Source organism: Molothrus ater, chromosome 11 (assembly GCF_012460135.2).
Source record: "Molothrus ater isolate BHLD 08-10-18 breed brown headed cowbird chromosome 11, BPBGC_Mater_1.1, whole genome shotgun sequence".
Taxonomy (NCBI): domain Eukaryota; kingdom Metazoa; phylum Chordata; class Aves; order Passeriformes; family Icteridae; genus Molothrus; species Molothrus ater.
The window spans coordinates 12609147-12624115 of NC_050488.2; the positions used below are offsets into that span (position 1 = coordinate 12609147).

At 35.8% G+C, this 14969-nt stretch overlaps 1 protein-coding gene across 1 annotated transcript in view; it reads right to left on the reverse strand.

Moving 5' to 3' along the window:
- The window catches only part of CFAP20DC (CFAP20 domain containing), a 67617-nt gene that overhangs the window by 19407 nt on the left and 33241 nt on the right, over positions 1-14969 (reverse strand). Inside the window, exons 13-15 of the mRNA XM_036390934.2 lie at positions 12720-13051; positions 10558-10971; positions 5449-5655 (exon numbers count right to left, since the gene is read on the reverse strand). Coding sequence (XP_036246827.1) covers positions 5449-5655; positions 10558-10971; positions 12720-13051 — 953 coding nt within the window. The remainder of the gene's footprint in view (positions 1-5448; positions 5656-10557; positions 10972-12719; positions 13052-14969) is intronic.

Below are 14969 nucleotides of genomic sequence, written 5' to 3' on the forward strand. Positions count from 1 at the left end.
ATTTATAAACTGATGTAAAAATAAAGAATTCTAAAATCCACAAAAACATTTTCCCCCAGAATGTGTGGTTCTACCAGAAGAGATTTTCCCTGCCATTATCACACACCTCAAAAGAGTTCTAAACAAATCATTGAAGGAAATGCAAAAGAAGTGAAAATGTAAGCATACATTGACAATACTTGCTCAATTTACTACGTTAAATGCTAAAATAATAAAAAGTGTTATTAAATTATTTTTTAAACAAAAATTAATATAAAAATGAGTATGTCCTCCTGGTTTCAGAAAATGGAAAGGGACTTTGTAAAATATATGTTCAGGATGAATGACTGCCCAATATGACTCACTGCCTGGTGGTGGATAGTGCAATTCCCAGATGATAGCTAGTGGAAGATGAAGACAAGACAGAGAGTGAATTAGTCAGTCTATGAACCAGAATATCTGTCTAAATAATTTTTAGTCTCATTTCATAGTAAAGAATACTCTTCCTCAGTTTTGCAATTTGACTTGATGTGAACAGATCCCTCCAGGGGTTGTCAAGCTGAGCTCACAGTTGGCATAATTCTGGGTTTAAATAACACTCCTCTTGTCTGTCAGACTTCACTTCTGCCAGATCATTTCTGTGTTAAGTGGCTTTCTTTTCTGAAGACTCACAAAGGAGGCCAAAAGACCTTCCAGAAATTAGGTATGAACCTGGAAGTACTATTTCAAATATTTTTCAGATCAAGACTTCTGTGACTGAATTTATATTTAGGAAGTTCCTTGTGGAACAAGTAATCTTTCTTCTCTGTGAGTCGTCCTAACTTGAAAGACAGGTTTTAGTGGTGGGCAGAATTTGGATTCTGCTAATGCAACATTATATCACTATTATATCACTTACAAGCTTCCAGGATATATCAGTGAGCAATTAGGAGAATCTTCCTTCTCCTTTGAATTTCTGATGAGAAACAGGGACCATATGTAGGAAGATATCCTGAATTCTCTGATAGATCTTTCTCCAAAATGTTTGTGTTGTGTCTGAATTGGTGTCTGAAGTGTGGAAACAACTATCCAAGAAGCTGAATGGGCCAATTCTCTGACAGGGCAAGAAAGTCTTACAAGATCTCTAGGATAATGCAAGGCATTTAAACAGAAATGTTTTGTAAGCTTTGCAAATTTTCTTGGATAATGTATATATGTGTGAGTATAAACTTCACATTACATTCTGGAATATACAGAACTGTGCCTTTCATGGTGTTGCAAATCTAGCATGGATTTTCATAGATCTTAAGAAAACATTCAGGTAAGACATGGTCAAATAAAATATTTAAAAATATTTAGCTCTACAAACACATATTTCTGAATTGAAACTGTGCCCCACACACATTTTACAAGGGTTTACAATTCTCCTTCAAAGTAAACCCATTTTAAAATAGAAGTTTTTCATATTTATAACTGAGGCTATACTAGCTAATGTATAATATTCAAAGTGATTTTATTCCTTTTTGGCTGTCATAGTTTACAGCAGCAGCTAAACCAGTTACATTTCAACATTTTCTCCTGACAGCATATATTCAGTTGTTGGTAGACTATCATAGAATATAAATCCACAATTTCAGTATATCTGTTTTGTAGTTGTTAAGGACATCTGTTCTAACTGCAGCTCAATAATATGATTGATCCATGTGCCTTTACATTGACAAGGGTTTCTCAGATTCATTAAAGTCAGTAAAATGACACTTTTCAATGATTCTGGAAATCAGGCTAAAAATGTTTAAGTGATGAAAAAAATTAAAATCACTTAGAATGTGGTTTATATATAGAATATTACTTTGATACATAAATTCACTATCTAACATGATTATACCCTGCCCTGCCTTGCAAAACATCAAAGGTCTTTAAAAATTAAAGATACACAAAAAACTGCCTTCTGGTGGTGCTGTTGCCATAGATTCCACCTAAAGGATACAAATGTCTAAAATGAAGAAAAATTTGTAAGAAAATACTCCTTATTTATCTTTGAAAAACATAAGAGAAAGCAATTGATACTACTGATTTAAAGATTTAGAAAGATACAACCTGGAAACACATGTAAGCATGAAAGTTTAATCATGATGAGAATTTCAAGCTGTACTTAATTTCTGAAATTCCAATATAAGGATTATTTCTATTTCTTTTCTGTATACTGCACTGCTAAAATCATTTACTTATGCAACTGGAAGATGGCTACAGATCTATATCTATATACATATATACATATATATATATATCTATAAAGTTTTCTGCAGTTTGTACATCTGATTTTGGAAGGATTGAGCATTGGAAAATTCTCTTAACTCAAATGAGGGGTACTAAAGATCAGAGACATAAAAACAAATCTGCTTTTATTCTACACATATAGTTTTTACATAAGAAACATATATAAGGAATAAATGTATATATAAAAGAAACACTTTATAAAAACTGGAAGCTGAGAAAATGATGAGTTTACTAGTACTGGGGGATGAAGGGATTGAGAGCAGCTCTGTGGAGAAGGATTTGGAAGTATTGGGGGTTGAAAAACCAGACATGACCTGTCAGACCAGAATGCCAATTGTATCCTGGGCTGCATCCAAAGGAAGCATTGGAGCAGGTTCAGGGAGGGAATTCTGTCCCTCTGCTCTGCCCCTGAGACCTCACCTGGGGTACTGAGTGCAGCTCTGGACTCCTCCGCACAGGAAAGACTTGGACCTGCTGGAGTGAGCTCAGAGCAGGGCTGCAAAAATTACCAGAGGACTGGAAGATGTCTCCTGTGGAGAGAGGCTGAGAGGGTTGGGGTTTTCAGCATGGAGAAGGCTCTGGGAAGGTCTTACTGCAGCCACTCAGAACCTACAGGAGGCTTTACAAGAAAGATGGGGACAGTTTTTAGTAGGGCCTGTTGAGGTAGGACAAAGGGCAACAGTTTTAAACTAAAAGAGTGTAGATTTAGACCAGATGTTAGGAAGAAGTCTTCACATTGAGGGTGATGAGGCATTGGAACAGATTGCCCAGAGAAGCTGTGACTGCCCATCCCTACAAATGCTCAAGGCCTGGTTGGATGGGGACCTGAGCAGCTGGGTTCAGTGGAAGGTGTCCTTGCCCAGTGGTAGGAGGGATGGATTAGATGACCTTTAAAGGTCCCTTCCAAATGAAAGTATTCTATAATTCCATTATTTTAGGTCTTAGAGAAAGAGAATGCATGACTAAAGACTTTCAGCTAACCATTTGAATACTGGCACCGCACTGCTACTCCCAAGCCTTCTGAAATGTTGTAATAATATCAAAATATACTGACATTTAACAGCAGCATACCAACAATTCCCCCAACTACTCTTTTAAATGCTTCTGTGTTAAAAGAATGTGGGGTGATTAAATAATCACCTCCATTAACAAATGTTGTTAAAGCCTTCTTAGATACCAAAGGACTACAAGGTGAATTATCACCCTCACATACATACTCTGCATTTTTCCAAATGTTGGAACAGAATTACATTGAGTAGTGTTAAACACACAAGTCCACACAAAAAACTTCCATGATATCCATGAATAGCTGGTGCTCTGGCTGATATCTCAGCAAGGAAAATATGAAGTGCAGCAGGAGATTCTGGAGACTGACTGATACTCTACTGGTCCAGTGCTGCTCTCCACAAAGGCTGAGGTAAATGGGTATGGAAGACCTCAAAAGCTGAATTTCTTTGTTTTTGTGAGGGACTAAGTGGAATCTTTATCTGAGAAAGTTTAGGTTTCTTTCCTAAGTTATCCCTCCTTGGAAATGAGGTTCTTGCCATTGTATCTTGAACCCTCAATTGTCCACCTTGCAAAATGCAGAGGAGAAACCTGACAAGGCTGAATGTGTAAGGCACACCAAACTCTTCAGTCAGCTAAATGAAATGTGAAGAGCTCTCTCAAAGACAAAATCTTGTTTTTTATGCTTGAATTATGTAGAGAAAGATAGCAATAAAGGGCTGTTATGAAAAACTACAACTATATTAAATTGCAATTTATATTACTAACCTGTTATATCTAAACACTATTTTAGATTGAAGCTACAGAAGTTGATCAAGGCAGTAAGATCAAAGAATAGTCTTTGCAATCACATTGTGCTTCACTGAATACTGCAGCAGTACATTTTACTTTAAAAGTTCATTTTGTTTTAGTCATGTAATTTGTAATAACCAAACCTGACGTGTCTAAATATTCTTATCAATTTCCTTATAATTAAACTGCTAAAAAAATAATGAGACTGCTATTCTCTAATTGAGTTCCATTTGTCTGGTCTTGCAGATTTGTACCATATTTGAACCTATTTAATGAGTAGGGAGAAAACACGTTGGAAATATTAAATTAACAAAATGCCTAATGAAGATGTATATCAAATAGTTAATACCAACTAATGTTTCTCTGATGTCCTGCAAAATACTCCTCGGTAAATCAAGTTCTTATTTGTACAATTACCCACTTATCAATACATTTCTTCTCATTTGAAGCCTTCATTTAACAGGGTACTCCAGAGTTCCAGCACTGTGTTGATCATTCACTGTGGAAAGTTGCTGCTCCAGGCCCCTCTATGTGGACCCTGTAGGCCCTTGAAGGTAATTTGCACCTAACATTTTAGAGCATTTACTCTGCAATACTTTATATTGGGGCAACACAGCTGTGTTTAGTTTCCTAACATTGGATCTGCCTCAGAGCTATGCTGTGTGCTTTACTTAAGCCACATTCATTGTTTATTATTGCCTCAACTGTAATAAAATAACAGCTATATTCCTGATATATATATGGAGTATGAGGTTATCTAGTTTTACAGCAGCTCCTGCTAGTACCTTTATATAGTTCCAGAAATGTTATTCTGTGCTTTCATACATTCAATACTTTTTGGTGGAATGCAACAAAATACTCTGCTTCTTATAGCAGTACTGTCACATAGTGCAGCTGTGTGTGATTCTGTACCACTTTGTACCAGGACAAATAATGATCCAAGGTGTAAAACACATAATGATCACAGACTAAGTGCTCAGAACTACTGCAGCTTTTTGCTGCTTTCTCCTGCTTCAGTTCTTTAAACATTTAGCTTTTCAGTAATGAGACTTTATCATTGTAAGAGGCAATTATTTTCCATTACTCACACTGTAATGCAGCTGCTGACTCGTATATCTGGTCATTTTGGAACTATTTTTAAGTACTATATCACACACCTGCAGGTTGTCAGCCACTATTGCCATGAACTGCACAGCCTACATGATTATTCAGAATTCTAGGAAGGAATATATATAATAGATTTGCTCTTTTTCCATGGTGGTACTAGAGAACATGCTGGAAGTGCTTATGTCTTGGTTAAATGTTTTCCTTGATAAGTTCTAAGAGCCTTTGGTAATGATACCTTAAATTTCAACTCTACTCAAAGAAAATTTAGTATTCAAGGCCCCTGAGAAAATACTGGGAGTTTAGACTTACTGGTGAGAAACAAGAGTTCCAGGTTTCTGTATCATCATCACTGCTGATACTTAGGCTGACATTGCAGCAATTGATCTGTGTGGCACTCAGCCCCTGGGAAATCCCAGCATCCCATAATTCTTCATTTTGTTGTCTCTTCATGTTGGCCAGCATCTGTAGTTCAGATGGACTCAGTCTATTTGACTGGTACTTTTTCCTGTCGTACTCCTGTGAAATAAAATGGAAAAGTCAACAATCTAGACAGGATCACCAAACAGAATAGATGAATGAAACCCAGAGAGACCTTGGAGAATCTCTCAGAGAATCTTCAAAAAGCTTCAATACTGAAAGAAAAAACAAAATATTTACTAGAAAAATTTAGTTAACAGATTTCTGTTAATCTATGAAGATCAAGCATATTGATAAACAGTTACAGGAAGGAAGAACACCACAAGCACTGTAATGAACTGCAGTTCTGATCCAGGGTGTTTGGTGAAGTTGAAGTTGCACTGCAGTTAAAAATAGAAGATAAAAGCAGGCCTTAAGAAGTTCAAAAATCCATCAGCTATTAAATGCAAATCTTGAATTAAAGCCAATCCCACAGTTACCCCAGAATCATCAACACCATCATCAATGTAACATTTAGTTATTGGTCAAGGACAGCATAAAATTTCTCTGGAAAGCCATGTCAACACTAAATTTCAAAGGTTATTGTGGCAGTTTGCTAGTGCATGAATTTTCAAGTAAACTTCAATGTCTTTTCACTTCAAATCCACTGGTGGAATTGTTAATATAACCCTAACTTGATCCACAGGCCAAAAGCTGCAAACACATACTAACCATTTTGCAGTTGATACTTAAGCCTCACTCAAAACCTTAAGATAAAATAGTTTAAAGTCACCCAAGCTGCTGCTGGCACTATCTTTGTTTAAAGAACACGTCCTTTAAGAAAAGCTTTCCCCTTTTTAAAGGGTCCACATAGATTGCTCTCTCACAAAGGAACAAGTCTAATACTTGAGACATTTATTTTTGGTTCTAAATGCAAGTACAAAGCATTTCTGCTGGCAAAGTGAATCCAGGCAGTGAGCAGGACTTGAATAGATTTAGATCACTGGAGTATTGGCCAGTGGGCTGTGAGACCCTGTATAACACCATCCCAAAGAGGGACAGAGCTTTGATTCTAGTGAAGAGAATGGAGCTTTTAGACCAGGAATGTATCACATTCGTGGCAGAAGGGAGGATCTCAGACTCTTTTGCTGTGAGAAGGCACTGGGTAACTGAAGACCTCAAGAACACACACAAGTCAGCAGGACAAGTACATGAACACCGACAACTTCTCTTGCTATGAAAGGTGGTGTGTAACGTTTTAGTGTATCTTTGAGTGGTATAGAAGTCACCTTACACCAGAATTCATAGTGAAATTTTACCTCCTTTGCTTTCTTCCTATGTATATAAGATACAAAGTACAAGAAGATGAGAGAAGATACAAAGCATAAGATGACAGAAGCAGTTTGCACAGTTACCATTCCTTTTTTACAAACCTCGCTAATGAAGTCCAAGCTTAATTCCTGAATGTTGTGATGACTGCTACCATTTTTAATCCTAAAATAATGTGAGATGTTTTCTCCAGACCCTTTCTGAATGCCTCTTACTAGCTCAGGGACTATTAGTCATTTGTTCACCTCACCCAAAGCTCTTTGTTGTGCTTGGGGAGCCTGCTTTGCTCTAATGCATCGATTTTCTACCAGACCTGCAGCTGCTGTAACTTTTATTGATCTTATTGAACATGCTGATTTCTTGTTAATTTTCCTATATTTAAACCTTCTGTAGTTATTTATTATAAGAGAAGCTTTGGCTTATCTTTCTTCCTTCATATAATTGGTATGCAGTCATTAAACTGACAGAATGAACTGGTGCTCTGCAGAATAAAAGCACTAACTATTGAAAGAACTTTTTTTCTCATGCTCTTTTTAATAAAAGTACAAAAAATTGCCCAAACTTGCTTTTTTCCTTTACATCTATAAAGAAAAATGCATAGATTTGTGGAATTATTACAGCAAAATTCTAAACATCTGCTGTTCCCCTCCCCAGCTTGTTTCAAATTGTCATTCTGTTTTCTTTTCCTCTAATGGTCTCACTCTGAAAATATCACACTCAGGAAGGAAAAGAGATGCTATGACCATTTTCTGTGTTAAACATCCCCTAAAATAAACTAATGAAGGAGAAATAGTTTGGAATATTTATTCTTCAAGTTTAGATGACTGCTACCAAAAAGCCTCTTCAAAAATTTTATATTGTCTTTGTTGGTTTTCAAAGAGAGAATTTGAAAACTGAATTTGAAATTAAGTTAACTTTGTAATTTAGGAGAATCTTTTGATGTAAGAAGTAATTTTCCAATACTCCTAAATTTTTCTAAAATTAATATTTCATTTAGTAATTAAAAGCTTATCTCGTCTATTTGAATATCCTTTCCTTACAATAAAGTATTTTTATTAAGCACTTAAAACTTTTGCTAGATTGCTAAAACCTGTTGTTTAAAGGATTTTTTTTCATATATAATGACATTTGCATTCTTCTAGGTTCAAATTATTTATTCAGAATTGTTTGAATGTAGTTGTACGTGTGGAAAACTTTAATTACCAGCTATCTACATGCTTGCAATATTTCCCAGAGGGCTATACTTCTTTCTTAATTAAAAATATTTGAACTTAATAATAGAGAACTCTATTAAAACATGAATAAAACATTGCAAGAAACCAGGTCCTTAAAGCATATTAAGCAGCAGGCAAATCAATTGCAGAAGACTTGGTTAAGCACTTTTTTTCCTTTACTGGTCCCTTGTATGAGCACAAAAAGAAATGTCAAAGAAGTCCAAGGAAGGGCTTCCCTAAAATTTTAAGACTTGATCAAGTGTAAGATCTGCCAGATACTTTAATCTCATCTTTTGTAGCAATAAAACAAAATCTGTAGCTAATGAGTTTCTATACATTAATAATAGGATTTGTTCTTGAAAAAAATACAAGGAACAAATTATATGTGCAATACATTTACAGTTACAACTGCAGTATGGTAATAACCTTATTGTTTAAATTAGTAATCAACTACTGCAATCCACCCAGAGAGGCCACATTTAGCTGTGTTCTACAGGACAAAGTTGATGACTGCATTAAACACAGATAATATCTTTAAGGAAAGTAATACATGTATAATTTCATTTATTATGGACAAATAGGTTATGGTTATGGTAAGTAGTAAACCTAATTGAACTGTAACTGGAACAATTTTCTAAAACTTGAAAGTATCAGGAAACAAGGAATACATTTAATTGCAAAGATGTAAGTAGCTATTGGAAAAAAGAAGGATTAAATTTCTATAAACTATAATAGGAGGGTAAGGGAATGAAAAATATAAACAAATTTTATCATACACATTCACTGCATATTGCCATCTCTAAGAAAAAGAGAATCAGATTATTGGTATCAACTGGGGCTTTTCCTATCACTGAAAATTACAGAAACATTATCTTCTTTCCAAATAGAAATGAACCCATGCATTGCTTTCTTCCACATTTTCTACATCACTAGTGGCAATTCTAATGTCTTTTCCAGATCATAAATACATAGAACATATGCTGCTATTAAAAGGATTTTCTTTGCTTTTTAATTTTTTTTGCTTTTCATAGTCTTTAAAATCAGCAGCCACTGATACTTCTCATGATAATAAAGTCCCAGCACTGCTTCTGATTTTCACTTGCACTGCTGTGTTTCATTCCCCTTGCTTCCCCCTAATCTCCTTCTTTCCCAAAGGAAACCAGTCTCCACAACCTTCATGGAAAAGGATGTTCTGTTTTTATCAGGAAAAGTGCAGGGCCTTCACCAATCCAATAAACTACTTGCAGGATACAGGAAGAGATTTCCAGAATCCCCAGTGTGAAAGACAACCTCACAGCACTGAGACACCTAAACCCTGACCAACACTAAAAGAGACTCATTTCACAAAAAGGAATCTGTGCCAGGGCAGGATGAGCATTTCCCCATCAAGGACACCCAGAAAAGCTGAGAGCCCCTGCAAAAGAGAAGAGTCTATTCTTTTTTCCCAGAGGTGTGCAATACCTGGGGACCAATGATATGATAAGAAATTCAAGATATATCCAAGATATTAGAAAACAAATCCCATGCTTACAATAATGATCATGAGTTCAATTCAACATCTCTGGGTAAAATTATCTAAAACAATTGACAAAACAGCAATCCTGGGACTCAGTAGCATACCACTCCTAAACCTGTAAAAGACACACCTGCAAGGGAATCTGATATACAGCCATGAGTTAGGAAGTGGCACAGGAAAGAATATTAAGTAAAAAAAAAAATCATTGCTTTTTTATAATAAAGAGAAGAATAAGAAAGCACCAGGAATGAGACAATGTATTAAAAAAAATGAAGATACATTTTTTTCCCCACAAATAGCAATTAAAGTTTGAAATTCACTGTCACAAGGCAAAGGCCATATAGATGCAAAAAGCAAACACACAAATTCTTTGGGAAAAAACCTCCAGCACCAGTTATTCACCACCTTTCCTGAAGAAAAGGCTAAGCTAAGGCCTGCTGGAAGGAAGCATGCGGGGCCCTGCTGCTGAGGTACCCCGGGTACCTTTCCTGTCCTTGCCCTGTTACTCTCCCCAGCTATTTAGGGCTGCCTGGCTGCTGGCTCCAGGCACATCATTCATCATTGCTCAGGGCTGACACAGAGAGACCATGAAGTACCCAAATGAACACTCCTGCTGTGGGCATTTGTTAACACAGCAATTTAAAATCTGCCAATTTTCCTCTGTAACCTTTCAGCCCCAAACTATTTTCTAACTAATTTATTTCCAAAATGTGAGTTGCTCAGTGACACATCTTTTTATCTACAAACCTTTGTGATTTCTGTTATATTTGGAGTGTGATTTTGTGTTCCACAAACCTCTACAAAATCAACTTTCAACAGAATGAGCATAGCAAATGCAGTTATGATGAAGCCAGAATATATCAGAATGGAAGATATACTATTAATCACTTCATGCAAATGGGTATATCTAATATAGCTCTCTACACAATCTAGTAATTCAATTTCAAAGTAAAAATCACTTACACAAGTCTGTGCTGTCAGACATGAATTTCCATTTGAAACTTTCTTGAGAGATGTTTTACTGACAGATCTTTCGAATTGATCTGAAACTCCTTCATATCTTTCAGTTTCTTCAGATACATTTCTAATTACTCTAAAGGATTTGGATTTACTTTGAATTGGAGAAAGAGAAAGGATAGGCTTTAAACTTCTCTGAAAGCTAATAGATTCTGTTTTTGTCATGGTAGAACTCTGTGGTTTTGATAAGATGGCCTCTTCGAAGTTATATTTGCTGTGTCCCTTATTCTTCCAGTATTCATTTCCCTGTGACATCTTATTTAATGGGATCTCTTTAAAAACTGCTGAATCAGGTGTTCCTTGTCTACTGTGGCTGTTCTCAATGTTCTCAGCACTCTGGATGAGTTCACTGTTGTCATCCTAAATTTAGGAAACAAAGCAAGAGTGGTTGGTTCCCTCTCATCATTACACAGTTCAGTTTTACATAACCTTAACACTTCAAAATCTCTCTTTAATCTCTGCGTCCTGTTTCTAAATTTACAAAGATTCTGAAAAACAGCTGCTTTTCCTGGCAAATACACTGACTTCACCATAAACATATTCTTACATCTGAAGCTGATTACACTTTTCAAAATGTCAGGTCAGATTTTGAATGCTGGTAACATCCAAGACCTGTGTCTTACCTGACATTTATAATTTCAATAGAATTTATTACAGCTGTAAACCAAAACTAAGCAATGTGTCCATGATGGTGTCTTTCCATTGAATTATTAATATTCCATATTTTCACGCTGCATCTTCAACTTAAATGTAGAAGCAGTAACTCCTGCTGAGATCACTTTGCTCTGCTCTGGTAGTCATATGGTACTGGATATCATATTCATTACCATTTCAATACAATTTAAGAATTTTAGAGGTTAGTTTATTAACCTTATATCCATGCTTCTAACAAAGTCTCTGCAAAACATCCCATGTATCAAATGTATTATGTTCACTCATACCCCATCTCAACAGCAATCAGCAGGATGGAACAGATGAAAAGGGAAATAATGCAGGAGTGCATCTAGTGTTAGTTAGCCTCAGTGTTCTTATTTGCAAGAAAGAAAGGATGAGAGCAGCCTCATGCTCATCTCATGATCTGCTCCTCTGCCCTATGCTCCCACAGAGGATGTCAGGCAGTATCACCTGCAGTGCCTCTCACAGCTGAGGTGCAATCCTGCTGCACATGAAAGGGATCCAAGATTGTTACTGACTTCAGTGAGTCCAGGATTACACAGCATGAAATGTATGTTCAAGAAGATAATCCCTCAGTTTTATTAATGGTACACATTTTGGAAATTTATAGTTTGATTCCCTCCGTTATTTTGTAAAACAGTTAAATTCAGCCCATCTTGCTATTATGCAACTCAGTTACATTTTATTTCTCTGTTGTGAGCTGCAGGTTCAAGTGCTAAGAAACAGATTTTATAGTTAGAAGTGAAATATATTAGAATGTTCATAAAAGTAGAAACTTTAGCAGTTACTGTAATGACATAATGAAATTATTGCATACATTGACAATTCAGCAAATTTCTATATAGTATCAAATTATATTAGATAGGTATACTAAAAAATTGTTTTCTTTCATTAATTTCATTGCTGGAAGATTTCCACATTACAAAGGAATTAAAGTTGGTGATGCTCAGACAGAATATGCAGCAGAAATACCAATAATCAAGTGACATTCAAAAGCTGGAATTTTGTAATTCACTTTCAACAATATCAATGAGCAAAACCAGTCTCCATTTGCAGTTTTAAAAAACACAATGAAGTCTTATTAACTAAAGTCTTGAGCAACCATAAAGGACTTGGATCTCACTCAAATCTATGATGCAGTTTTTTTTTTGGTTTTTTTTTTTTTTGTAGTAATGATGCACAGTTCTGGCATCTCTCTGTTAGCATAGGGGCTGACAGGGTTAGGTTTCTTTTGTCAGCTTGTTACACCGGGTACACCTGCTCTGAGTCCTGTATCTGGTTAGACACAGCAACCTGACAGAGACAAATCTACCCATTGGTATATGGGGAAAAGATGATTTATCCTCTTTGTCTGCCTTGAAGACAGAATCTCATCCTAGGAGTTTGAGGATGAGGAGTGCTTTATCAAGAGTTACATGCACAAAGTGGCCTACCTCCTCACTGCTGTCAGTTCCTTCAAAGCTATCTTCAGTTTTGGTTTGCTCATCTTCTCCGTTACTGTCGGGCTCCAACTCCAATGGGGAAATGGAACTTTCTGGGGATATATTGGGAGATGTTCCATAAGGAGCTGATCGAGGTTTGGATGAAAATGTGAAAACCTCTTTCTTACTCCTTTGGTGATCAGCTGTTTCCCTTTTGGGAGGTTCAACAGAGGCATTCTGGGCTGAGGGTAAATTACAGCAGGCTGAACTTCCAGTAGCTTCAAAGAGCTCCTTCCTATCCCACTGAATGCTCTCAGTGAACCTCTCTGGAAACACCCATGTATCTGAAACACACAATTTCAATGCCAAAATATGTAAATTGTCAGCTACTATGATCATTCTCATTTTCTCAGAAAGTTGTACAGCAAAGTAAGTTTCTCTAATACAGAAATATTTTGCCTATTGAAGAAGAATAAAAGTGATGAGGATGCAATGAAAAAAGATCAGGTTGCTTTCAAAGTGCAAAGGTAATAAAATTTCTAAACAGAGCTCAAAAAGTATACAGGCTTTGGTACAGGACATGAAAACCTGCCATTTGCAAACCTGAAACTGTTTAGCCATCAAGATTTGAAACCCACGACTGAATTTTATTCTGGGAAAGCATGTTTTTATTTAATATGGCCATTGATCTTTTTCTAAAGGCATTTTTTGCATCTGACATTTAAAAAATAATCACACATTGGTGGAAAGTTCATAATATTACAGTCTGCTTCTTCTTTAATGCTGAAATTCCACACTTTTACATTCAGAACTTATGGTTTAAATCTCAATTTCAAACTACTGTTCTGATAAAAAAGTGTGACATGAAAAATGTATAAAGATATCTGTTTCACCAGGTTTCCCTGAATACAGCCACAACTAATCTGACAATTTTAAAACAAACAATAAACTACAGAAATGGATTTAAAGATTGAGTGCACCAGATACACATGAAAAGACCATTTTTATGTTCTTATTGTTAACTTATATTTTACTGTTTGGAATGATGGTATAGAAAAAAATGTCAATTTGATTGATTACAACCAATCTCAAATAGCATCTAAGAAAAGGAGAATTGCTCAAGTATGCAATACTCCCTTATCTTCATTAAAGGTAGTGTGGTGTGGATTATTCACTAGATATTGAAACTTTCCAGCTCCATAAAACAAAGTTACCATCAACCATATTAAAAAAACTCAATGAAAAAATACTAAAAATGCAATAATAAAGTAGCATTGCAATAATAAAATGCTTGCCACCACAGAAGACAGTAAGTTTAGAAGGGTATTTTGTGCTTTACAGTGATATTTTACTTTTAGTTTTGTTAGAATTACCACTTCAGGCACATTCAGCAGCTTGGGAGGAGTGAGAGGGTAGGAGGAAATCTGAATCACCATAAATAAAGGCAAAAGAAAGAAAACTGAGATGCCAGGAGAAACAGCTGTCTTCTTACTGGGTTGCTGTGATTTTTCCAGTTTACTGAAGACAGACAGTAAAGCTACCAAACTCCAGTTAATATCCAGGAACCAGGGGAAGGTTGAGATTTGATGTATCTTGTATGACCATGGCTCGCACCTTCTTGTTCCAGAAAAAAGCATTTTTCAATCTCTTCATGAAGACCATCTTTAGTAAGAACCCCCAAGGCTTTTCAAGTAAACTTATTCTATTAGACAATTGCTCTGGTTTAAAACAATGTAGTAGATTCTGCTTTTAATTATTTTAAGCCTTGAAAGCTGAACATGCAAGTGATTCCATTTATTTTATAAGTATTTTGGACTAGTTCCGTCAAGAGCATCAAGAAATAAGTGAGACTACTCAAAACTTTTAGGAAACACCCTTCAATGAATAAACCAAATGACTTTTAGTTCTGTATCTATAACTACAGGTTCTTCAAAGGAGGGTGTTGGAGCAGAATTCTCCAGTCTACTATCATTCAAGATTGTGTCATGCTCCTCTGACAAAACAATTTTATAGGCAATTGGAATTACATGCGAAGGGTAGTACACAAATAAAACAACTGAAATAATAAGAGAAAACACAGTCATGAACATTTCACAGATTTTATGCTTTTATATCTATATAAGCTACCTTTATTAAGCTACCATTTCCCCAGTAAAAATGAAATGAGAAGAGGGATATTTTCATGAGCTTTTCAAGTGAGGCTGAACACAGTATTTGAATGTTCAAGAACAAAGACTCAGGAACTGTTGTTTCCCCATCTGA